This window comes from Clytia hemisphaerica, unplaced genomic scaffold, assembly GCF_902728285.1.
Source record: "Clytia hemisphaerica strain Z4C2 unplaced genomic scaffold, Clytia hemisphaerica genome assembly, whole genome shotgun sequence".
NCBI lineage: Eukaryota > Metazoa > Cnidaria > Hydrozoa > Leptothecata > Clytiidae > Clytia > Clytia hemisphaerica.
Window position 1 is genome coordinate 888,779 of NW_027103918.1, and position 26,284 is coordinate 915,062.

Genomic DNA, 26,284 nt, shown 5'->3' on the forward strand with positions numbered 1-26,284 from the left:
ATAATCTCGCTAGTTTCAAAACTCGCGCGGAGCGAATCTTTATTAGTAGAATTTCGCGCGTATTTCAAAATGTAAACAACAATGCAACGACTTCATTCGAAAACTAGGGCCGACTAAAAATTTGGGCCGACTAAAAATTTGGGCCGACTAAAATTTGGACCGACTAGAAATTTGGGCCAAATTGAAAGTTTATAATTCAGCTTTCCTTATTTTCCAGTATTTTAAGCTTTCTCCTATTTTCCATCTGCCCAAATTTTTAGTCGGTCTTAATTATTTAGTCGACCCTTAGTGACTAAATTTTGACGAGGTGACTAAAATCAGGGCCGGCTGATAAATTAAGGCCGAATAAGATTAAGGCCGACTAAGTTTTGGCCGATAAGGTAATCCCATAGCAGATCTACCGCGAGCGTGATTAATTTCCCGTGTCTTGTGCCCTTGTCAATCTATCTTGGCTCTCAGGCAAATTAATACCGTGAGTATCACAGCGCGAATAAATTCGAGTTAATGTTAATATTTTCTCTTTGAAAACTTGACCTCTGATACTCAGGGTAGCAAATTAAGGCCTGTCCAGATTTTTCAAATTTACCTCAATTTTTTATCACCGTTTCCACTTGTCATATCATATCACTTCATACATCGAAAGAAGCGTATTGGAGTGTAGATCACTGGAATGGCTGTGGGCAATGTTTTGGGCAACTGAAAACTTACCATCAGAAGTCCGAGACCCAAACATCACCATACTGTTCAAAAAAGGAGACCGGAGCCAATGCGGAAATTATCGTGGAATATCACTCCTAAATGTCGTGGGAAAGCTGTTTGCCGACATCCTCTTGCAAAGGCTAAAACGCATAGCTGAGAAAGTCTATCCACAATCACAATCGCGTTATCGTTCAGGCAGAAGTACCATCGATATGGAATCTTCACGTTGAGACAGCTAATGGAGAAAACCAAAGAGCAACGCCAGCATATGTACATCGTCTTTGTCGACTTCACTAAGGCGTTTGATACCGTCAATAGAGAATTCTTGTTTAAGATATTGGGAAAGCTTGGCTGTCCTCCAAAATTCGTCAGACTCATACGAAGTCTATACACCCAAGTTAACGCTCGTCTTATAGTCGATGGAACTCTAACGGAACCGTTCGAATACCGCAGTGGCGTAAAACAAGGCTGCAAACTATCGCACCCACTCTTTATGTTATCTATGCTGCTGTACTTCTCTTACTTGCGTACGGAAACATTGGTCATCGGTTCAGCATAAAGATTAGGTTTCGTTACGATGGTGATCTCTTTGATTTAAAAAGATTGAAAGCCAAAACAAAAATATTTCTCGATTTCATCAGAGAAGCCCAATATGCTGACGACATTGCAATATTCAGTGACTCACCTCTCGGTTTACAGATTCTGTTAACAGCTTACAATGATATGGCTAAACGTATGGGTCTTTCTATCAACATCAAGAAAACTGAAACCATGTCTATCGGTCCTGAAGAGCAGTTCTTCATAGATGATACACCACTGGAAAGTGTAGATCAGTTCAAATACCTCGGAAGTATCGTTACCAGCGACGGTTCGGTGAACGCTGAACTAATCACTCGAATTCAAACTCTATCATCCGCATATGGACGTCTTCGTGAACGTGTTTTCGATTCCCATGATATCACAATCTCCACAAAATTGAAAGTACATGTCCAATGTTTATTACCTCTCCTCACATACGGCTGCGAGACATGGACACTATATCGAGATAACATCAACCAGCTCCGTACCGTTCAACAACGACACTTGAGAAAGATTATTCGTATCAAGTGGAGTGATTTTGTGAGTAATGAGGAGGTGTTACAACGATCTGGCGTTGAAGATATTGAAATTATTTTAATCAAAAGTCGCCTACGTTGGCTCGGCCACATCGCAAGGATAAATGATGACCGTCCCGTAAAAGCTCTGTCGGTCGTCCGAAGTTGAGATATAAAGATACGTGTAAAAGTGTGCTCAAGTTGGGAAGAATGTTGGATAGTTGGCAAGATATAGTTGGTGATCGCCCGGTATGGAGAAGCTCAATTGCTGGTATGTGTGGTAAAGTCAATGAGAATAGAATTGCAAGCTATCGACGGAGAAAAGAGCACCGAGCTCGAAAGAAAAATTTAAGTGTAAACTGATCAGATAGAATTTATTTTATTTTATATTGTATTAATTAGTGTTTTACCCGCATCGGGTCATAGGCGTATTATTTATTATTCTACACGCATCCCCTTTCATATGTTGTGTATAAAATTCCCATCCGAGAGTTACCCCCGTCTTCGTATTTTTGAGATTTAGAAATCTGATTAGCTTGATGAGATTTTCAAGTTTCATTAAATTTGAATTTAAGGTTATTGAATGGCTAGAGATTAATGCAATCTAAAGAAAATTGAAACAGGTTGCCCAAAATATATTTGTATCCCCTATATCATCTGCGGGGATGCATGTCGGTCATGCGCGCCCTCCTGTCTTTCGTGCTTCGAGTGCGTCTTCTCATGTTCTCGTGCTTTCGTGGGGAGTTCGTGGGTCTGATAAAAGAAATCTCGTGCATATAATTCGTGTGTCGTTGTAGTTTGTGGATCGAAAAAGATTTTGTGCGTAGCTCGTGGGTCCTTAAAAACAAACGATCTTTCGAAAGTCTTTTCCGCTTCTAGAAACATACGGAGGGGTAAATTACTCGAAAAACTACGTGCACTTATAAAAAAAAAGTCTCAAAAAATCACAAAGAAGTAAAAAAATCAGAATTACGAAAATTGAAACCTGTGGGGTTGGGAGCAAAGGAAAGTGCGGGAAAAAATCTTTAAAAAAATTACTAAATAAATCTTGAAAAGGTTATATTATAATACTTTCCTCCGGCCCTCATATAGGGGGCTCCCAGTGGTTTGTGTGCGAATGCGTGAATGCGTGGAAATTAAAAATGATTGCGTGAATACGTGAATTGGAAAGTTTGCGTGAACAAAAATTGCGTGAACTGCGAAAAAACATTCCGTGAATCCGTGAATTTGGGAACAAAATTTGCGTGACTGCGTGAATTGAAGGTCCTCTTGGGGGGGGGGTTATATAGAGTTTGAAATTTGTCTTCCTTTCAAATCAGAGAGTCTCATCTAGTGTATGCATGAAATGTTTTGAGTGATAGAGGGATGGCATTTTTCTTGCGTGATATGGTACCATTACATGACAGCAAAATTAAAATTTTAGGGTGATGCGTGCGATTCGGGGTTCTCATGTTCCTGATCAAAACAAAGTTTTAGTTGCGTAATGACGTAACAACGTGAAGTGAACGTGTCAATGGGGCCTTGGATATCATATTTTGAGATTACACTATATCTTTCCCACGCCAAAAGTCCCGAGAAAAGCCTTTTCCACTTATTGATTGCAGAAACATATATTGCACGTGATGTAATATACAATGAATCCTTTCAACTTACACGCTTACACTAACAGGATTATTATGGTAAGTTTTGTCTTGATATCGATCAGTGAAATGAAAATTCAATGAATTCAAATTGTAAAGGTGAGTCTTTTGTATCTTTTAGAAACTATGGTTGTATATATCAAAAGCTATTGCATTAAAAGTTTGTATTAATGACCACATTTGTTTGATAGTGAATAATTTGATTCTCTCGTGATTAGTTGTATAATTTTTGATACGAAGTTTTTATTTATATTTTGGAAAATTCCAGCAGAAACACCTCGTAAAGGAAGTGGCTCAGGCCACGTACAGCATTCTGAGAGGTTGAGAAAGTCAGCAGTAACGCGTCAACCTCCTCTTCTTACTCTGCTCTTACGCATAGTACCATCCCTTGTTTCCAAAGTGCCAATTTAACTGACACCATCCAGAGATTATATCATTTCACCCCAAATGTACAGTACTTCACTATTTCATTATCAACCGATAGAATCATTAGTGTTTGATGCCCTTGCATAGTATCACATTTTGGATTTCAATGCAACGGTTTCTTAACGTCAAAACATATGTCATTTTGAAAAGGAGAAGAACAGAGATTGTAAAAGGTAATTTTTTGTTTGCAATTATAGCCAACGGCACTGTGGACTGTTGCAACTGTGCACCTCTCATAACAGATACAAAATCCTTCGAAGTTTTAGGCTACTACTGTAACTACTAGAAGCCATTTATTTGGCGTATAGTTTTGATTACCCATTACGTTTTGCCGAGACTTTGTGCAAGGCTATGGACCGTTGTTTTGAAAAAGTAGAAATTTCGTAGAAATTGGACTCGCCTTGGATTCCAGGGCAAACAACGTTTTTAATTTGATGTTTTTGATAATGTACTAGCCCTGGTGTTGAATGGCTTAAAATTAATGGCTTAAAATATCTGAGATTGAGATTGGTGACGAAATCTTGAACTCAATCTTCACCCAACTGCTTTGTTCTAAAAAAAGTAAAAGGAGTTGTTAGGCAAACTCGAACCCAGTCCCTTAGTTCGTTTTTTTATGATTCAGATAGTGCTCAAAATTGTATCACGTCCAACTGTGAAATCAAAAAGTGGTGTATGTGTATCTCTGACGATCTCTGAAACGAGATTGAACTTTTTGATTTTGTTCCCAGACCTCTTGGTAATCGAGTTGGGTGGTATGTAAACCTTAAGTGTAGGAATTATCATGGTAGATGATTTAGAAGATGGATATAGAAGAATGGTTATTTACATCGAGGGTACTAAATCTTGTATGTAATATTTCCATTTGATTCTCACCCGTTTTAAAATTTCATAATATCAAGAATCGATTGATTAGCCACCTTTATCAATATTTGACAACAAAAATTTCCCTTTTTCGAAATATTATTTGTGTTAAATATTTGAACATCTCTCAATGTTCCCTTAGAAATTTCTATAGTTCGCCCTTCGTATGAAATTTTTCACAAAACGACAAATAAGTGGTGGAAAATGATGATCAATAAGAATTTTTAAATTAAGTTATTCAAATCTCAAAACCCAGTGGGGATTCTTTGCTTTTCCAAGTCGGGATTATACTTATTCAGTCTAGAGGTTAGATTATTTTGACCGCGATATCTTAAACCATGAACATACTTGAACACATTTTTCATTTTCTAAAAGCTGTATGTGTAATCGCCATTAATTGTTGTTCAATCTCCAAACCACAGGAGATTTAATTTATGAATAACGATTAAAAAAACACGCGAAAATAAACGCATGTTGTTAATTAGTCTCAAATATCAAATAATTGTTTGTGCATTGGATTTTTCGTCATTTACTAATTTGAAGACGGATATGAGACATGTTGTTGTTTTCGAAAAATCTGCAAACCTCTCTGAAAATTTCAGGACAAAATTGCAGACGAATGTCACCCTTTACATTAGAGTGCAGTATTGCAGTTGTATGAATGAGAGTTTTTTTGGGTGAGCCTAAAATTGAAATTTGTAGTTTAGTTTCATATGACTATGTTCGTACAGACAGCTCTTTCTCGGCTGAATAAGCGTGAAAATCTTTCAAGGTGAATTCCACTGGGGAACTGAAAGACAGCAGTATTTCTACTGCTGCAAAAGTGTTTTGCTGAATGTTGGAAAGGCTGAAGATTGAGCAGCATTATTTTGTTAACTAAATCTCTACACGTTCTTTTTTATAAGAACATAAGGCTGTGAAGGCCAAGATGTTAAGGACAAGTTAAGAGGTTTTAGGCTTTGCAGACTCTAGAACATCGAATTTCATAGGAAAATGGATAAAAATACTAGAAAAATGGCAAAAATAGGCACATGTTAAGAACATCTCGAAGAACATTTTTAGGCTTCAAAACTCAAAAAGTTGAGAACATCCCAAGGCTTCAAAAATTTCGCATGTTCTTATTAAAAAAACGTGTATCTTATTAAGAGGCTTGGGGAAGTTTCAATTTTTATTGAAAAGTTCACCGAATCATCGAAATAAAATTTGGGTCTTATCTCTTAGCGAATGAAAACATTTATTGTAAACTTTTAGGGATGAAAAGAACACGCGAGCACGAAATTTTGGATAAGAGAAGGGAAATTCGAAAAAAAGTTTGTTGACAGGAAATTGAAAGGCAACACATGATATTTGGAATTTTACCTAGAATTCAAAGCATGAATATCAAATCTTGATTTTTTATATTACTAAATATTTCTTCAATTTCTTTATGATTTCTCTATATAATTCTTGCCAGGCCAGGCAAGCGGTTTAGAAGCGTAAAATAGAAATTGGACGTAAAAATGGAGAAGGGGATAAGAAGAAGAACTACACGTTTTTTTTTATAAGAACGTCAAAAATTTTAGAAACCTTCGGATGTTCTTAGATTTTTAGATTTGAAGCCTAAAAATGTTCTTAAAATGTTCTTATTTTCAGCATTTTTTGAGCATTTTGATGTAATTTCTTAAGAAATTGCATGTTTTTAAGTCTCTAAAGCCTTAGTATGTTCTTAGAATGTTCTTAAATTTTTGGGCCTCGAATCCTTATGTTCTTAAATAGTTTGTTCTTATAAAAAAAAAGTGTAGACTAGACGACAATTTTTTCGGGAGAAAAGAAAATCTTCACTTTACTACGTAGGTGTGAAATTTTTCCTTTTCATGATCTTCCTCCTAGCAAAGGAATTGTCTGGATAAATTTAATATTTTCTACTTTATATTCATTTCTTCTTTAGATTTTCAAGCATATGAAACGCGGAGAAGATAATAAACCTATTGAAATCTGTTAAATAAAAGCAGATGCGAAAAGAATCGAAGAGAAGAGACTAGTTCTTCCCCTTATAACAAATCGAGACAACACGGATGTTAAAAAAACTGAAGAATTTTGCTGAACTGAAATTTACACGCACAAAATTATTGAGATCGATATTTGGATGATAAACTGTTTATGTGTTTGTTTTGTTTTGGTTGTTTACGTTTGTTTATTCCCAAGTGAGGCTCGCACACTTTGCCGATCAGTCAAGCGAAACTAGAGATTTTTGGTAAATCACGAATGAGGGAAATCGAAAGAAACACTTTTCACCAGAAGGGGAAAAGCAGTCGCACCCTTGGTAGTATGGTCAGATTCCCTAACTTGATGAATCGATCGATCTTTCGAACCAAGGGGCTTTCCCCTGATGTTGGAAAAGTGAATCATAAAACAGTCGATGATTCCATTGAAGAGAAAACTTTAAAAATTGATGAAGTGAATGGAAAAGAATTTGTTTCGGGGAATATTTCTTCCTTACAATCGCACAGCGTGGATTGTGAAGAAAAACTGACTTTGAAAACTGGATTGCTCTTGGATCAAGAGAGGGAGGGAAAATGTTCAGGGAACGATAAAATGGAACTTAAAGGTTGCATCGATGAAGATTTGGAAGGAAAAACAGTCGACGAACTTCAAGAACAAATTAGAAATATGAAACGAACTTATTTATTTGAACAGAATCATTTAATGGAAGGATGCGAGTTGGAAAAGTTCGAGTTACGCGAAAGTTATGAGGAAGAGAAAACTCGACTGAAGAAAGCGTTTGAGAATGAGAAAACTGAATTGTTGAAAGAGATTGAAAGGAAAGATAAGATGTTGGAAAAGCTAGCTGACGTTTTGAAAGAACAACATCAGAAAGATCTTGAGATGTATAAAACGAAAATCGAGGAAGAATTCAATACTAAATACATTTTATGTGAGAAATTCAACAAAACTCTACAAACTGCGATCGAGAATGTTCAACGCATTATACAAAACAATGAACAAACGTTTGGGAATTTACACGAATTTAAAACACTTAAAGAATGTAAAACGCAAATGAATGATCTCATGCCTAAGAAGGATTCAGAGGCGTTTAATGCTCAAAACGAGACAGTCGGAGGAGGACTTATTCGTTCCATTTCTGATCCAACGCAACAGAGGCGTAGTGACGAAAATGCAGCTGTAAAATGTAAATTGAGCGTAACGAAAGCGCATAGTTTTGAATACGAGAGTCGCTCTGATGACGATATACAGCACGAAATGGCGGAAGTGTACCGAAAACAGAAAACGGAACTCGTTAAATTATTTACTGCAGAAAAAGATGAAGATCGTCAACGTTTGAGGGATGAGAAAGAGCGTTTCGAACGTGAAGTGCGAACAGAATATGATTCGCGTATGATCGTTGAGCGGAACGCTTGGCGTGATACTATCGAAGATCTTGAACGCGAGATCAACATTTTGAAATTCGAACGAGAGCAGTTGGATCGGAACTATTGTTTGGGAATGGATGAAATGAGAACGGAATTTGAAGTCGAAAAACAACAAATATACAGACGTTTCAGTGAGACACAAACTATGTATCAGAATAAATTACGAGATTTTCGTAAAGATTTTACGAAAGAGAAGAAAGTTTGCGTCTCTGACTAGTTAGATTATATACGATTTTTAACCTTCTGTCAAGTTTTATCTTTAAAAGTCTAATCTCAAGAAATTCTAATTAAGTTGAAATCGCGTTCTTTTAACGAGACATTCAAGGTTGTTTTAAAGATTATTTGGGTTTATTTGAGGGTTTTATATTGTGTTCTTTACTGTGTTTTAACTTTTAATTCTAATTTTAATTACAATATTTTATAGCAATGTTCTTAATTTTAAATTTTATTGTGAGATTTTATTTTTTGAAAAGAGATAGTAAGTATTAAGTTAGATAGAGAATTTATTTTCAAATTTGAAATAATTTTAATTTAATAAATGTGAGAAAAATGAAAAACTCTTGAAAAGCTCTTAAACTTCTTACATTATTGCTCAGAATCCAAAATAGTTATTAACTAATTATAGTCATAGCTTCACTAAAATGCCATCATTTTAATAAGCTTTTATATATTAATATGCTAATTTTATGTGTTATCCCTTGCTTCCTTTATAAGAACTAATCACCGAAAGGAATATCACTGTTTTTCAATAGTTAACGCTTTGATTCTTATAAAGTAGATGCTTATAAGAAAAAATAAATATGCTCATATTATGCGCCGCCCCTTGCTTACTTTGTAAGAACTAACAAGTATGTTTTACATCCGGGTAGTTTTTTTACATCTGAGTAGTTTTTCACTTGAAAAAGCGCGAGTGAATGCCCGTGAGAAGATGTCCCACCATTTTGGCAAGTAAAAATTGACTATACAAACAAAAAAATTGACGCAAAAAATGAGATCTTTTTCCAGTATACTCGTGAAGCTATGTAAGCCACCTACGCTTGCAATCTCGCTACGGTGGCAATTACATAGAAATAATCGAAAATTATCAAAGACTATTAGAAATTCGGATCCGGGATTGGGATTCATGAGCATGATTTGACGGAATGGTTAGCAGGGCCAAAATAAATTGAAAGGAAATTAGGTATTTTTATACCCACATGATGTCTTTTCTTCCGGCCACCCTGTGCATAACTACAGGAGTTTCCGACCACCCTGTGCATAACTACAGGAGTTTGTAAGAGTCCGTAATAATTATCGAGAGAGCAAGATTTGCATTAAGGAACATGGAAGTTGGGAGTACAGTACTTCAAGGACACATGCTTGAGTAGGCACAATAAAATTGAGAATCTTTAGAAAAAAATGACTTAAAAAAAAATCTAAATACCCCGAACCTTCCTTCTTTTCTCGAAATTATGCTCACTACAGCGGTTCGTTTTTTGTCAGAAAGCTTTTCATAATATGCACCATTTGTAAGGTCTGAAAAATCCTGGACCCAACAACTGACTTATTGCAAGTGACGTATTGACTGATTTTACATTTTGTCCTGGGTTCGTGGAGCCCCCCCCAAACGCGGTGCGGGTTAATACCAAACGGTCATTAAAATCAAACATCAACAAAAGCTTTTGAATTGTAAATTCCTTAATATAATATTTCCAGATTATTACATTAAAAATAAAAAATATCGTTTTTTAATACTTTGCAATATTTTATAAATATAACTAACTATTTATTCTTTGTACAAGTTTTTAAATTTCAAAATATTACATTTATATGGCAGAACATAGCATGTTTTGATATCCCTAAAATCAATAAATTTTCATTGGTTTTATCGGCCATGGATAGGTTAAAAGTACCTGGGCTCTTGAGTTATGGATCTTAAAGATAGGAAAGGTATTGTTTCAGGAAAAAGTAATCCAAAATATTTAAAATTCTCATCCCCTTGCCATCGTTAACTCTTAACACGCTATACCCTTAGTTGCAGCCATATCTGACTTACCATCGACATCAAGGCATACATCACCGATGGATGTGGATTCAAAGTATAACTTTTAGAATAATAAACAAATCTTTGATAATTGTTTTGGTTGTCATGGTTTCGTTCGACTTCATTCTTGGTATCTGTTTCTTTCTTACGTTTTCGATGTCGGTACACTAAGTTCGTGTGTCCATTTTTAGTGCCGTGTAAAATATCATTCAAACTTTTACATTTGTGACAATGTTGTGTACAACAGCTAGGGTTACATGTAGGCGACTCGATTATGTCATCAATGTACGACCCTTCAGCACCATCTGTAAGATACCAGTCTGTTAAAGCACCGTACGCTGTCTGACCTGTAGGTGAGAAGAAATTTTTGTTTTTAATAAACACCCCCGTCGGTCATACTAGAACTATGAGCTCCGCTTTTACCAGCATAACTGTAAATTAGGTGCTTGCATCAATTTTACTTCAGGGAGAGCGGGAAATCAACTGTGCTTCTAAATTTTGGAACACAATCTTTGACTGAGCTTATTATCACTTTGATTATATATTTTGATAATCAGGACAAATGTGCAACTTTTTGTTGACGCAATAATGTTACATAGATCTTGAAACTAAAAAAGCCAGAATACGAGAAAATGTGATCAAAATATGTCTTACCTCCAGAAGAGTATACGGTTTTCTTTGGAGCACCACAGATGATTCCACCAATACAATTGGTGAAAAAGATGTGAGAATAACATGCTGGTGAAAACACTCCATTCTTCGGCTTCCTCAATAACTGAAAAATTGAAAAGTTTGATTTTCAAATTAGAAAAAACCCTTCAAAGAAAATTCGAGACCGAAACCTGGACATTTTGTACTCAGTGTCAGAGAAGACTGTATAACACGTACATTTCCGTATCTACGGGTTCATTTACAGCCGATAGTTTTTTTGAGGCCAGTTCACAAAAATGTACGATCCATTGGGATTATTATTCAGCCTTAACCTCTCTGATGAGAGAAGGCATGCTGAGATATTAGAGCTGTAGTAACTTTTATATCTTACCCCAGTAATGGAGCGATAACTATTATTAGCAAACGATTCCAGATATTTAGTTTCTTGGTTTAATTTAGGAGGTAGATGAATGACTGGTGAAGTTCTTGGGACCATTTGATTGAGTTGGTACAAATCCCACATCGACGTCATCACAAACATTGGCGTTTTCACGTACTGGATGGCTAAAATGAGAGCATTTGATTGGTCAGTTAAAATGAACCCTCGCAAAAAAAAAAGATTAAGCTGATTGATATTTTTCAGCTTTTTGATGATACCTACCGTAAAATATTTACTCTTTTCAGTTGTTTAACACGTTCACTGCCGAGCTATTTCCAAAAACCGAAAAATTGACCTTTTACAATTTTGACAAATCCTTGACTTTCAAAGGATCCTGTGGCCTTAATAATGCTTCAAACATCATAAAATTGGCGTTCATTGGATGCAGAATTTTACGTAGATTTCGAAAATTTCTGTATCAAAAGTTATTGGGCTTTAAAGTTACCCCAGTATTTTGACCCCCTTACTACGAGTATACTCATAGTTGGCAGCGAATGGGTTAAACCCATAAAGAAATATTTGGGTCATACGGCGAAATTTAACGGATTTGGTGGATTTACCCGAAATTTACTCGAAATCCATCAAATCAAATTTCCTGCATTTCCCGAATTCGGGAAACAGTTTTTAAGTTAAATCTAGACTTGTAAACAAGTCTGTAATTACTCTGGCTATAAGAACTATACAATAATAATAATAATAAAAAGTAAACTAAAAATGTACCTGCAAAAGGAGAATAACAGACTTGAAGCTTCTTCCACGCCTTTTTTTTCTTCAGCTAAAATCATAAGCTCAGACATACAGATTTCTGTATGTCAGGTTCGTACGTGTTTGCGTTTATTTTTCTTTCTTTTAATTGCGTTTTAACAATTGTTCTTTTATTTCTATGTTCCTAAGTTCAATGTTACTATGAAATAACATTTAGTTGGATGGTTTCTCAAAAATCTAAAAAAAGTTGAAAAATTAAACAACGTTTTTTGAGGGAAGAAGCTTCTAGTCGTTGAAATTTAAAAAAGACACGCAACATCACTTTTTCGATGCTTTTTCTTTTGAGCTTGAATTTTTAGATAGAGTCTGTTTTCAACGGCTAGTTTACTAGTCTAAGTTAAATCCTGCAAACGCTAAATTAAATCCCATCAAATTAAATTACAACTTTTTGGCCATTCGCCATCGTCAAATCATAGTAGATGGCCAAATTTAATTCCTATCAAAATTCTTACATTAGCATAAGAGTGACCTCTAAAGAACATTTCATGATTTCGAATACACGTTGAAAAAGCAAGAAAAAGAGAGCTGCTTACCAAGTTCACCGTATAGACAGGCAGCAGATTTGGGCATGTGTTTTTGACATGTTTTATCCGCAAAACCATCCCAATGTTTCTCGAATAACTGAAAGTAAGATCATAAGAAGATTGTCAATTATACAAATTTTGTTTCCGGCAAAGAGAATTGAAAACGTGGTCAAGGGTTCTCCATTCAAGTTGGAATCATTCTTAAATTGGCAAAATCTTTCAAAAGATTTAAGCATTTTAAACCTAATTCGTGCTAAATTTTCATTGATCTTCAAATAGCATTTGATACTGCCGATCTACAAATCGAAAGCTTTGTTTCTGTATAAATATGCTTATGCTTTTTTGGTATAATTATATATAAAAAAGTTCTGATACTCACTGTAGCCAACGTGTGAAAGAATTGCGGAAGATTCGTATTGTGTTTCTCTCCAAAACTTCTAAACAATGTAAACCATCCGCCATCATTGTAAGCTCGCACCTGGATTGGAAACGAAGATTACCATGACAATCATAAATCTTTGATCTCTAATGTTCTTTTTCAAAAACCTAAATTTCTCAGTTCTCAGGTTACGTCACATCTCATTTTAAAGTCAGTCTCATTTTAACGATCTAAGTGATTTTTCACTTTGTGCATTTCAAATTGCATTGTTAGAATGGGAGGGAATCGGTGGAACCTACCTTGGCAGGTTTTGTCATTTCTTGAAGATAGTCAGCATTGGCCAAAACACCAACTCCTCCTGCTGACGTTCCTCCAAACAGAATCTGAAGATGAAACAATGAAATTGACTTTAAAGTTTGAATTTAAAATGGAGGACGAGCTAGATAGAGTCGATATTTTACCCAGTATTTTAGGACTTTTAGACGTTTTCACGGGGTCTACGACCATCCGGCTCGGTTAATTATGAAATGAACACCGGAAGAAGCGGGGAATAGATCCTCAAACCTCTTGTTTGTTGCGCTACCATTAATTTCTATAGGTTGAAAAGAGCAAAATTAATTCTGACCATTACATCGGTCACCAAACAAAGTAAATATTTTTGAAATCACAAGGTAACTGATCTTCACTATGTAATGGCCGTCTAATACAGGCTACATAAAGTTCGAAAGACCAAAAACAAGTTCTTGAAAAGAAAGTAAAACTTTTCATTTCACTGCACTTACCTTCGTTTTCTTCTTGTTGATCTTGTAAAGTCGAACGAGGTCTTCAATAACCGCAGAAAAGATGTAATGACCGAGCATTGGTAACCGGTATGGATGGTTTTTCTTCAACATCCTGCCAACAAACACATCTCCACTATGAATGGATTATTGAGAAATGAAAAACTGCAAATAATTACAGTGCTTGCGGCTGCAAATTTGAACGGTAAAGGCGGTATTTTACAAAGAGTAGGTTATCCGAGATGGACACTGTTTTAATTGAACCCAGTCATGCTCATTTGACGAAGGCCAACACAATAAAGATATCCTCTAGCAGGGACTTTTGGGATTTTTATATTTACAAAGGAAAAGAAAATGTAAGTAAAGAAGGTCAAGTTTGTTACCTGCAGTACGGAATGAGGACTTTATTCCACTTATGAAAAGTTGGATTGATCTTCGGGTCATTGGAGAGTGTCCATTCACCAGTGATATGAGCATCGAGGGGGAGAGAAGAACCAAGTGGACCTTCAGAACGCGATCTGCATTCGTCATAAGTGATGCAACTCCCTCCTCCTTGGAGATGAATGACCCAATTATTGGATTCCCACTGTCTGCTCAGGTAGTAACGTGCATCTGAACCATCTATGGAGAGCAAAGAAGAATAAACCGTTTGTGAAAAAAACTAAACGTTTTTTCATTGGCATTTCTTTGGAGTATTTAGATTAAGTATAAGAAGGCAGCTTCTCGAGCTATAAGTATTTGAAGTTCGACTATAAGGTACTTTTAAAGGGACAATGGTAATTGATTTCGCTGAAGGGAACTTTAATAAGCTCAATAAATGCCCATTTCAATTTTTAGGCGACCAATGGAAGAACGTGCTCTACCCAAGGTGGAAGCTTTTTCGTCACTAATTGAACGAAAGAATCGATACATCAAAGAGTTCGATTACTCACCACAAACAAAACGCGGAACTTAAAGTTCTGAAAACCCACAAAATTAAGATTGTTTTGAAAGCGAGGCTGATTAATAATGGTTTTTGTTATGTTATAATCCTGTGATCTAATTTGCTAAGACCGTTAAAGAAGTCGAGGAGCGGCTTTGTCTTCGGGTCAAAGAGAATGAAAAATGACAATGTTTTAATTATAAAGAGAGTTAGATCAGGGTTACTTTCATGAAACCTATTTCCATTCCGTTTTCGATTAAAGCGATCAAAACTTGTTGTTGAATGATCTTACAACATTTGGAGCAAAATTATACTTTCTCATCCATTCATTTGAAAATGCTAAAAAACTTTAGGTCTAGAAGTATTTCAGCTTCAGGAATATTGTGCCTTCTCTAAAGTTATTCAACACACAACGGTAAAAATAGAGGGAAAAAGAAGCTAGCTACTGCTCTCCTCTTAAAGCCGCACTGATAGGTATCATCGAGTTTATGTATCGGTGTCTTCTACGATGGAGACGGTTAGCTTTTTATATTTTATATCCATAGTGCGGAAAGGGGTCTGATCCCCCCTTCTTAAATGATCCCCCCCTTCTTGACATCCCCCCAACCTTTAAAAATGCCTATCCCCCAAGGGTTTCGGGCTAATTTTTTTTTGGTAAAAAGGGAAGGGAAACAGTAAAGAAAAATTAAGTCTGGCAAATATAATACCACTTTTTAGAGAAAATAAAGAACTTCCTTTCATTTAGACCAAATTTCATAACAGTGCTGGAAAATAATCTACAATATATGTAAGCCCCCCTTCTTAAACGATCCCCCTCCTTGCTATCCCCCCTCTTTTAGTGAAAATCTCTGACCCCCCCCTTCTTCACTTTTTTGGAAGGTGTCATCCCCCCTTAAGAAAGGGGGGGGGGGTCCGAACTATGATATCCTGATTGAATGGGGTTAACCTGCAGGTTGTACCAAATCATTTCAGTCACTAGCAATCATCCTGAAAAATGTAGATACTTAAACGCGCTATTCAACCACAACGGAGAGATGACAGCTAAAAAATAGTTCCACACAACAAGACAAAAAATTTCGCTTACCCATACAAGTGGCGTTCCTTCGTCTTGCTTTATGGATTCTCTTTAACGATAAATTATTCCAGTGATGTCGACTATGCATTCGAAGACGTTGTTCAAACATCTCTTGCGCATGTGCAAAACTATCTGCATTGTCCGAAAATGTTGGTGTCCAAAAACAAGTCAAAAGCAGGAAAGATAAACCAAGGTGATCCATTGTAGTGGATCTTTGTACAGTACACGCGTTTCCCTCTCCTTAGCTTAAATCTTTACAGCATTTCCAAGGGAATGCGATTCTCGGTTTTTCTATTCGTCCTGAAGAGAAATAGAGAGTGGTCAGAAAGTATCCACTAAGGTGGGGCGAAGAAGGATATTTTCAAATATTTTTAAAAAACTCGCACTCCCTTAATATCCTCAAAAAAATTTCAAGCCCCCCCCTAACCAGTCAATATATTTTTGGCACCCCCTCCTAATATAGACCCCCTAAAGACATGAAATTCTTCTGAGACTCCCCCTAAAATCAACCATTCCCTAAGAATGCATACATAGAAAAATAAAAGAGGTCAACGAGAAGCCATCATAATGAAGTTCATCATTTGATTTTTTTACAATACTGTAGCAAATTATAATCAGACAATTGTGCCCTGCAATAAAGTTTTATCATTCATTATATATTGATATGATGATTGATAGTGTTTTCAATGCAAACGAGACTAAGGTCTATTCGTCATAAGTGAGATCTATACATCCCCACACACAATAAGTTGAAACCCCTTCTTATGGTCTTTGATCCCCTGTATAGTAGGCCGCTCGCGAGTCCAACCAAAAGATAATCGAATTATCCGAACTGAATGAAATATTCATGAACATAAACATCAAGGGAGCTTGGTGGTTTCCCTAACGTTCACCGACTTTCCACAAATTACAAAGAAATAGAGTTTCAACTAAGTTACTTCAGTTTAGCATAATGTTTCATGAAAGTTTGTGTTTTTTCTGAGACAATGGCTTAATCAGTTATTAAGCGATCTTATCTTTCCTTTTTGTCATTTTTCTCTGCTCTGTGTCGCTCTCTCTATTAGCGTGATGACAGTTAGACCAAAGATTTGCTGAAATGATTTTGTAAGAACTTTTCAACCTTTCTTTATAAGAGTTTAAATTCTGCATTTCAAAAAATCAACTTTTTTTCAATGAAATTACCATTTTCCAGATGGAAATGACCTTATATATCATTATCGCTCGAAGTTCAAAATCCGGCAATTTTCAGAAAATGAAGCCATTCTAAGCGAACTATTTTCTAATGGTAAAAATGCGTCAAAACACACCGGTCTAAAATTATTGCTCCGCAAACAACGGTGTATCCATTTAAATCTAAAACAGTTTTTTCTTAGAAGCAAGTAAAAGCAAGCTGAGGTTATTATTTAGACATCGACGTTTGTTAGTAAGCTTCGACTGGTTGTTCATAACCTGGGAACGGAAAACGACAGGTTTTTATCTATTAGAACCTTCTGAAACATCCTGACTACATAGATTTGATTTCATGACCATTAACTTCATTCATGGTCACTAAGTGAACTGATGGCTTACTATAAAATATTGTGGTAAAATATCTTTTATAATTACCAAATGAAACAGAATCTAAAACAGAGTAAAAGTTCTTTGCTTGAGCTTTGAGTTTTGCAATTTTTTTTGATTTTCTGGAAATACAACAAACAACAAAAACTTTGAAACAAACAAGTCAACAAGCTCTAAACATGTGTAACCGATTGATAAGAATTATATTTTTTGAACATTCTTACACTTTAAACCGAAGGGAGAACCAAACGATCGTCATCGTTTAGCATGGCTCTCAACAGGAAACCTTCTGACATTTTTGGGCGACTTCAAATGAGGCGTGAAATACCAAAAATGTGTTAAAGGTATCACTATTCAATGACTGTCTGCTAAAAATAACATTGTACTAGAAATTCAATACACCACTACAACCAGTATGGTGGTTTCAGATACAAAGTAGCCATATTGGACTATTGGTGAATGGGATGATGAAACCTATGCGTTTTAAAACAGGGGAAACCCGTGCACGGGAAATGAAGCCAATTATTTCCCATCCAAAACGTACAACCCGCGTTGTCTCCACAAAACCACAGCTTGAAAATAAAATCCATCGGCAAATTTCAAAGAATAATCCACGCGAAACAAAGAAAGTGCTTAATTCAATAAAATGCGGCGCTAAGCCTAAGGCTTCACTGCTTAAGAAAGATTGAAGATTCACCTTTAAAATTATTATACAAAGCTTTTGAGAAAAACAACAGTACATTCAAAAAATTTCTCAAAAATGACCAGTAGCATAGAAATAGCGGCATGAAGATATTAAGTAATCTTGAAATATTGCAAGTAGCGACTAAAGTAGAAAACTACAGCCACAAAAATTAGTTGCTAACCAATAAATGAAATGAAATTGTCTACAAATTGCGCAAACATTGAATTAGACCTATCACAGCCTAATACAACTACATTTCGACCGCAAAGTCGTTTTGAAGGTTTTTTAAATAGTCCAATTAAGGCACGCCATATTCTGTTTTCCCTGTTCGTCATTTGAAACTTTTACCAAGGAACATGATAACAAGAGCGCTGAGTATTTTACAAAGCTAGAATAATATGAAAACATCTAGTTTGCAAATACTGGTCTGTTGTTGAAGTCCGAATGCCGATCAATCTACATTTGACAACCACATATAAGAGAAAAAGGAAAGTCTGGCAAAGTACGAGCCCATACCAACGTCAATAAAAATGAGATTACGAAAACAATTTAACATCAAAGAAGCCGCTAACCAGCGAGCTGGCAAAAGTCAAAACCAAAAATCTGCGTAAATCTCTTATAAAAGAAGCCAAGAAATGGAGAAAGAAAAAGGAGTACCAAAGATACATACCACGCACGTTCGAACCAAGATCAATCCAAAGAAAAATTAAAAGTTCAATAGAACCATATCGGATTCACACCCTCAAATTGAGTAAACGATACGCATTCGCAACATGCATCTCACGAGATTGACGAAGACTTGAAATGCAGAAATGAATGGGAAGATTAACAACTCTTTTGTGATTCTGTTGTGTTTCTAAACACTTCACACTTTCAAGATGGTGTCCGTAATGTCGGATACCGTTCCCCTTTTGAAGGATTAGAAGGAACGTGAAGAGATGTCAAAATCAGTATTGAATAACATTTTTAATGGCGTATAAATATACCCTTCTGACTAAACGTAAAAGATATTGCATTCACGTGGCAGGATATTCTTGTCTCTATTCTGATTGGTACAAATAACAGCAATATCACTATAACTCAAAAAATAGAGTTTCAAAACAGCCTGGGTGAATGGTGGATCAAATGAAATCGATATTAAAGGTTTTATTTTTATATAAGTGTTCCCGTTTCATATTAGACACACATTTCATATCAGGACAATGTCTGCCTATTGTTATATTGTGCTGATATACGCAAAAAATATTTTTCTTTTCCGCTTTCTGATCAATCTTGCTCCACATACGTATCAATCCAAACTTGTGAATAAAAATTGATGGGTAAGCAAACGATATTACTCTTATTTAAAAACAAAACCTTAAATTTAAAATTCAACTCGTGATATTGAGATTCTATAGCAATACTTCACAACCTGATTCAACACTTCCAGCCATCACCACAAACAACACACACATGGCAAATAACAACAACCATTCAATATAATAAAAAAAAGAATATCATAAACAAAACAAAAGGCGGAGAGACAAGAATGAATTAGCTTCATTTCTACATAATGACCTATTGACAATTATAAATAAAGCAGAGAAATAATTACACTCATGGCATGCAATTAATGACGAGCGATCATGGCGTTCTAAACGCACCATACAAATCAATATACGATATACAGCTGTGAGAAAAGCTACAACGAAGAAAATTACAGCTCCTAAAATACAGTTTAATAAGTTTTATGAATGGTCCCTTCAGTTAACAATACCTTATAAACCTTACTCCGTAACTCGAAATTCACTTAGGTCGAACAAATTTGTGCTCCCCGTGCATGTTCGAGTTATGGTGACGACACTTCACGCAACTCATATGTTCAAATTCAGTTTATCTACACTACGTTGACTCTCCCTGTTGTCTACTCTACAGTATTGAGGGGCGAAAATGAACAATAACATCGAAAAAGTTGAATACAGTCTATCAACTTTTTTCATCAGGCGAAGTTCTTTCCAAAAGCACTGCAGTGTATTACCAAAATCTGCTAGAGCGAAACAAGATTCCCCATACAAGTTTTTTTTATAAGAACATCCAAAATTTTTGAAGCCTTCGGATGGTCTAAATTTTTTGAGTTTTAAGCCTAAAAATATTCTTAACATGTTCTTATTTTGACCATTTTGTGAATATTTCTGACCATTTTCATAAGAAATAGGGTGTTTTTGAGTCCACAAAGCCTTAAAATGTTCTTAACTTGTTTTTAACATTTTAGCCAGCGAAGTCTTATGTTCTTATATAGTTTGTTCTTATAAAAAAAGAAAACGTGTAATAGATATCTGAAGATAAAAAGGTTTCCAAAGACAAGTCGGTACACCTAAAGAAAGGAAAAAAACAACTTCAAGAAGGAAAATCGATGGTAAGATTCACGATGGATAGTTTACAAATGTCGGCGGTTTCGAATGAGGGGTTTTCAGTTAAGACGTTTTGTAGATAGAAAAGATGTTTTGAAATAGAGAGCGACTTCCTTTAGGAGGATTAGAGAGTCTGTTCGAAGGTTGTTTGACACCAGAAATAACCGATTATAGTTTTCCGATTAAAGTTTCCCATTTGATATCGTTTGAGCTGGAATATCTTCCTCATGGAATGTAGCTTGAAAGCACTGATGAAATCTCACTTTGAATGAAGCGATGTTCAGCGGTTGAGTGATGGTCACTGGTTCACTTCAATAAGACATTTGTTGACCATTTGAAAATAACATTATAGAAGGGCTAAATTGAACTAAAAGACCGTCTGAAATGATGCAAAACTCCAAGCCGTGAAAAATTTGGAAATTCTTTTCTCATATACACCACTATGAATAATCATATGGAAAATTCATCCAAAAAAAAGAATGAAATGCTTTAAAATATAAAAGAAGCAAACATCGTAGTGCTTACCCTAGCTTTCAGAGGTGCCAAAGATTTCAACCTTGTTGTCGATGAATGACAAAGAAAACTATTCACCTGCCCTTTTTAAGCGAGTACACTATTCATGATGTCAGCTAAACGGGAAAAGACACTAATCAAAGGGGAGGGAAATTAACACGCGAATTTCTTTAGGTGTAATTAAAAATAACGCCCCTTTAAATGGACAAAGACCTCCGGAAAACTTAATAGCGATAATAAACATGTTTATTACTTGATAGTGTGAAGTCGTTTAAAGATACTCACTGTCAAACTTGTCAAACTTTGGAAAGGAATAAGCGGCTTTTAACTTTCTTCCTTCCGTACGTATTTTCAAAGTCTTTAGTTCTTCCCGTTAAAGGATTTGAAGAATTTCGAGAACTCGCTCTCAAATGTTAGCTTCACTATACCATTTCCAACCAAAATGATTACAATACGCTATAGTGAACGAAAACCAATAAGTTTCTCTCGAATATTTATACAAAACTGAGATTTGAGTTTTGAAATGTACAGACCAGACCAAAGTGTCCGAAATTTGAATAAAGTATATACCCACGAAAAAGACAATCCAGAAAAATACAATATATATTCTCGAGTTCCGAGTGACACGTGACAAGGAAGCTACTGTATCAGACACAAATATACTATAAGTTGTGAAATGTAACGCCTCTCGAGTCAAAATGGTGCGAAAACGTCAGTCAGTTTTTCGTTAAAGCAGACAGAAAGGTTGGTTAAATCTTTCAAAGTGTTGGTGTCACGGTACATTGCATGCTGGGAAAATGTTGAACGATACTCATGCATAGAGAGACGTGAGATAAGCGATCACTTAACACAACGATGACACTGATAAGGAAGACACAGGAAAGCCTCTATCACTGATACTATTGGAGATAAGAGATGTCTCACAATAATAGAAACGAGAATTTTCTTTGCATATGATAGGTCTCCCCCAGCCTTCTGCAGGTTTCTTCAGCCTTCCTAAGTCTTTTCTCAACATGTGAAATTTGAACGTCACTTTTGAATGAATTACACATTCAAACCTTCATACGCATATGATTTAGATCCGCACCAGCAACTTGCAATAAGGGAGAGATTGCAGTGTTATTAGGGACACTTAAAATAAATGTAAGCTCATTTGTTACATTTAATTGAACACTTTAATTACTAAATAATTGAAATGCAGAGATTGCACAATAAGTGAAACTGTTAATATAAACCTATGTAAAACTTAATAAAAATATTGAGCGAAATACGTTCAACGCCATTCAGAGATTTTCAAAATCATCCTAAACTCTCCAACGTTCGATTTTTTACCTCAATTACAGACGATCACCTTCCTATTTTCGAAAAAAGGGCGGCACAAGCCTTTACTCGATCTTATATAGTATTCAGTTCAATGGGAATCAAAAATACTACCTGACAAATATTTCTATCGAGAAACTATGATGGAAAAAATTTCATGAAACTACAATGCTATCTTTTAGCACCTCCTAAGTGAAATTAGCGGTTTGAGAATGAATTTCAAACCCGTCCCTAAAAAAACATCAATCGACTTCGCAGAAAAGAAACTCTTTTGATTAAAAAGCAAAATCAAAACATCTCTGTCATGTTAACTATATGGTCTCTTATGTGAAAATCAACTGGTTTTGTATAAATACAAAAGCAGCAAGTCAATAAAACTTTAAAAAAAATATCCCATTCCTTGTTTCAAACCATCACCTCTCTAAAGCTGTAACAAAAAAATTAAAATTTTCCTTGTTTATGAGCTTCCTAAATGACATTTGTTGTGTGTGACAAAAGTAAACGAAGTCAAACGCAAATAACTGAAAAATGTGGAGCGCTTTTTGTATGAAGTTGAAATCCTGTAAATCTGTCTGTAAACAACACTAATGAATACTAGCCGTTCGTTTGAAATGAAATGGTTTTTACAAAAACTTTTATCCTCGAAAGTAGAGTGGCAAAATGATCTTAACCTAGATCCAAAACCATCAAAGGAAGACAAAACCACATTTTTTCCGAAATCGCCAAAGATCTATAACATCATGCTGCAACAAACACTAAATTCACTGAACTGCTGATGGCTAAAACGAATCATTCTATCATGTCATGAAGTGTTGCGTTTTCAGCAGCTTATCGGTAAGTTAGCCAGCCACTTAACTCAAACAATCGAAGTTTAAGAAATAAAAACAAGCTCCAAAGGGTAACACTGAAATCAATGTACCAGCTATCTATAAATAGTGAAATTGTGAAAATACATATAATTCTGTGAGCTGACTTCACTAAAGACATTTTCAAAGTAACAATGGTTGTGAACTAAACCTTAAACTATCATAAATCATTGCGTAGAGTAAGCTATAAAAAATCATCATCAACTTTATCAGCTTATAACTTCAGACTTTTGAAGCACTTATAGATCAGCCACTTACAAGTTCAAAGGGATATCACTTTGATAAATTGAAGTGTCACTTTCTATCATAATTTAACAACAATTTTATTACGTAATCATCGAAGATTCATTTCATGAACGTTTAACTCTCTAAAAGTCACCATTGATGCTTTTTGAGTACATAATGTCTTGATTCTATTAAAAATTCTCAACTCGACATATCATTCTCACCTGCTTGGCACTACTTACAAACACAATGTTGATTGAGGGAGACAAATGATTACTGATGCGAAGAACTTGACTTGACTTATGGATTGACTAAACATTTCCAGTTTGATAACCCTTTCTAAACCCCAAAACTGAGAACTGGAGAGAGGTAAAGAGTCTCTTTGCAGGTTCAAATAATCGCCAAGAAGGAACCACTGCAGCCCGCCACACCAAGTTTAACCTTTTAGTAGTTTTTTCGAAAGCATCCAAACAACACACAGAGTTTTATTGAGAAATAAGGGTGCGGTAAGAACAATTCATTTTTTAAATAAGTCACTTGAATAGTGCTCATGGTCTAGAAGCGATTTAAGTAGCGTAAAAACAGCTCAGGGTTGGATTAAAACCACGCTAAATCGAGAGGGTGTTATGTATTTGCAGAATTGAGCAAAAAGTTTTTTTCATTGAGTGTAATTTCAAGGACCACTTATTACTTATATACCACTTAAAAAGTACCGCATCTTGTGATGAAAATAACACTTTCACAGATAAAGTTCCTTTTTCAAGATATTACTGATCGCAAAACACGTAAAAGTATCTTCGAAACAGAAAGCCTGAAAGTGAAATGTTCTACTCGAGAAACGTGAGTGATTGTTGCGTGAGTGCTTATAAGATGGGCGAAAGAAAATATTTCAAATGAGACTAGCAGCAGCTTTAAAATAACGTTTCTCTTCAATATACCATGGTAGAAAGTTACGGAAAGCAACACCTTTGAAAGTAAGAAGTGATTGTAATATCATCCGAAGTGGCTACCCCTCTCTCATTGAATGTGATGTGAGAAAGTGATAATCAGAATGTAAACAGTCAACACATTAACATATCAAGACTTATGAAATCAAACACTCTAACGTGAAAATGAAAATCTCCATACAAATTACACCATTTTATCAAATAGTTGATGTTACAAGTACAAAATGTCTGCAAGTAAAATAATCCGTCCATAAAACAGCCATCTTCAGCGAGACGCTCTGCATAACTGCATACAATAGACTAACACCCAAACCACTTTCATTAGAACCAATCTAAAACTCGAACACAATACAAAAATCGTTTTTATAGATAGCTTTTAACTTCAAGCAAAGCAAGGTAGCAAGTTACAAAATGCCTGAGGGTAGAAAGTAAAAAGCTCTTTCATTTACGAGGACAGCCTTGCTAGAAAACTGTTTTCCTAGCCTTAACTTAAAACTAGAAAGAGCAAAGTATGCTATAGAGAGTAGGACAAATTTAAAATCATGACTATATTCATTAGGTTATTCATTATGGATGTGTGGAATGAATTCCATACTTCACAAACTCTTGTCTTTCTCACGGTGGTACCCTCACCGCACAATCAAGAAGCAACTCAACTTCTTGTAATCAGAGCTAGATAATCAAGAGGACTATTGACATAAATAAATACGTCAAGTCAAGATTATCATCTATTGAATTACTCCATTATCAGCTTAATAAAGCCTAAGTAAGCACCAATTCAAAAACAGGCCTTATCCAATACCATTTTAGCAATATTTAATTGGCTTTGACAGAAATTATAATGACGAAAAAGGGTGCGAGATGAATGTAGGTGAATGGGAGGGATTAGTTTCAGTAAAGATAGATCGACCGGATCCTTTTGATGCCAATGAAGGCCATGTCAAGTTCTGTTATTAACGCCACTTGCTTTTAACTCTGTGATAGTGATTGTGGGAAAATCTCATCTCAAATCACAATATTTGTTATGGTTTGGTATGAGTTTCCTGCAAGCACACAGGATGTTTCATTTAAAACAAGGAAACTTATTTATAAATAAAGTAATGCATAAGGCATAGATTCCACCACTGCACTTGTTGTACAAAGTCACTGAAAGTCTCTTTTCCTGAGGACCGTTGTATCAGATAAAATTGTTGAAAATGTCAAAGCATAAAGAAGAGATCGAGACACAACTAACCTGTAGTATGTTTGGCCTTCATGGTTTAAGAGTCAATCTTTCTTTCATTCAAGTTGTACGGCCTGTAAAAAGGAGAAAAAACTTTTAATTTAATTAGTCCAAAAAGAGCTTACGTATTGCTGTGTGACAAATTAGCGTTTTCAATGAAAAAGAAGAAAGGGTGTGTGCAGAAGAGAAGAAAAATTTGTCCGAAAAAATTTCCTATTTTATCATATAAAATTGTTTTCTTCAAAGTTTCCTGGGGTCGAGATGACAAATTATATTATTATTATACAGATTTACAAGCTAGGCTCACAGTGGGCCTCTAACCGATCTTATTTTACACTATTCTATACAAGAACCTTTTCGTAAATTTAATAAAGTATCGGCAGGTTTTCATTGCATGTAGTCAAACCGTCGTCCATATTGTCCTAGGAAAAGAAAAAGTAAATGATAACAATTGTTGTATCAAAAATACTGTGAACAAAAATGCCAGAATTTTAGTGGAAATACATAAAAAAACTCAAAACAAAAATTATGTTAGTAAAGTACATACCCTTCCAAACTGTATCAAAAGATTACAGAACTTCAAAGAGGGCGCCCTGTATTTGGAAATCATTAAATATGGCTATTAACGGATCATCATTGAACTTGTGATGAAAGGAGTTGGATAAGAAAAAAGTCTTATTTCAACATTTTCTGGAAAATCAATTAGTTGAAAATATGACGTCATGTCGTCAAACTTATTTTCGCACCAGTAACAAATCAAATACAACAATGAATCCAACAATTTTTGGTGATCTTAGCTTTAGGGTCCGAATTTCCCTCCAATGTTCTATAACTGTAAAATCAATGAATGAGTACGCAGGTAGCCTACTCGG

At 35.4% G+C, this 26,284-nt stretch overlaps 2 protein-coding genes across 4 annotated transcripts; one reads left to right on the forward strand and one right to left on the reverse strand.

The window, feature by feature from the left end:
- The first annotated feature begins 3,941 nt into the window (after positions 1-3,941).
- LOC136809634 (uncharacterized) lies at positions 3,942-8,699 on the forward strand. The gene is made up of 2 exons (XM_067066180.1): positions 3,942-4,032; positions 6,648-8,699. The coding sequence occupies exon 2, from the start codon at positions 6,965-6,967 to the stop codon at positions 8,345-8,347; it is 1,383 nt and encodes a 460-aa protein (XP_066922281.1). The 5' UTR covers positions 3,942-4,032; positions 6,648-6,964; the 3' UTR covers positions 8,348-8,699.
- Positions 8,700-9,789: 1,090 nt separating this feature from the next.
- On the reverse strand, positions 9,790-25,491 carry LOC136809635 (uncharacterized). 3 transcript variants are annotated; one of them, XM_067066182.1, is made up of 10 exons: positions 25,425-25,491; positions 15,697-15,987; positions 14,074-14,311; positions 13,694-13,826; positions 13,211-13,294; positions 12,912-13,010; positions 12,542-12,629; positions 11,196-11,368; positions 10,808-10,928; positions 9,790-10,500 (listed from the first exon to the last, which is right to left on the reverse strand). In XM_067066182.1, the coding sequence occupies exons 2-10, from the start codon at positions 15,887-15,889 to the stop codon at positions 10,133-10,135; spliced, it is 1,497 nt and encodes a 498-aa protein (XP_066922283.1). In that variant the 5' UTR covers positions 15,890-15,987; positions 25,425-25,491; the 3' UTR covers positions 9,790-10,132. The 3 variants fall into 3 exon arrangements, with proteins under 3 accessions (XP_066922283.1, XP_066922284.1, XP_066922282.1); XM_067066183.1 differs by lacking the exon at positions 25,425-25,491 and adding an exon at positions 21,118-21,202; XM_067066181.1 differs by lacking the exon at positions 25,425-25,491 and adding an exon at positions 20,845-20,954.
- Between the last annotated feature and the right edge of the window lie 793 nt (positions 25,492-26,284).

Excerpts from the sequence above, each read along its gene's own strand:
- LOC136809634 (XM_067066180.1), top strand. The coding sequence starts at position 6,965 with ATGAGGGAAATCGAAAGAAACACTTTTCACCAGAAGGGGAAAAGCAGT.
- LOC136809635 (XM_067066182.1), bottom strand. The coding sequence starts at position 15,889 with ATGGATCACCTTGGTTTATCTTTCCTGCTTTTGACTTGTTTTTGGACA. Across the intron at positions 13,295-13,693 it reads TCAACAAGAAGAAAACGAAG|ATTCTGTTTGGAGGAACGTC; the intron begins GTAAGTGCAGTG and ends TTTCATCTTCAG. Across the intron at positions 13,011-13,210 it reads AAATGACAAAACCTGCCAAG|GTGCGAGCTTACAATGATGG; the intron begins GTAGGTTCCACC and ends TTTCCAATCCAG.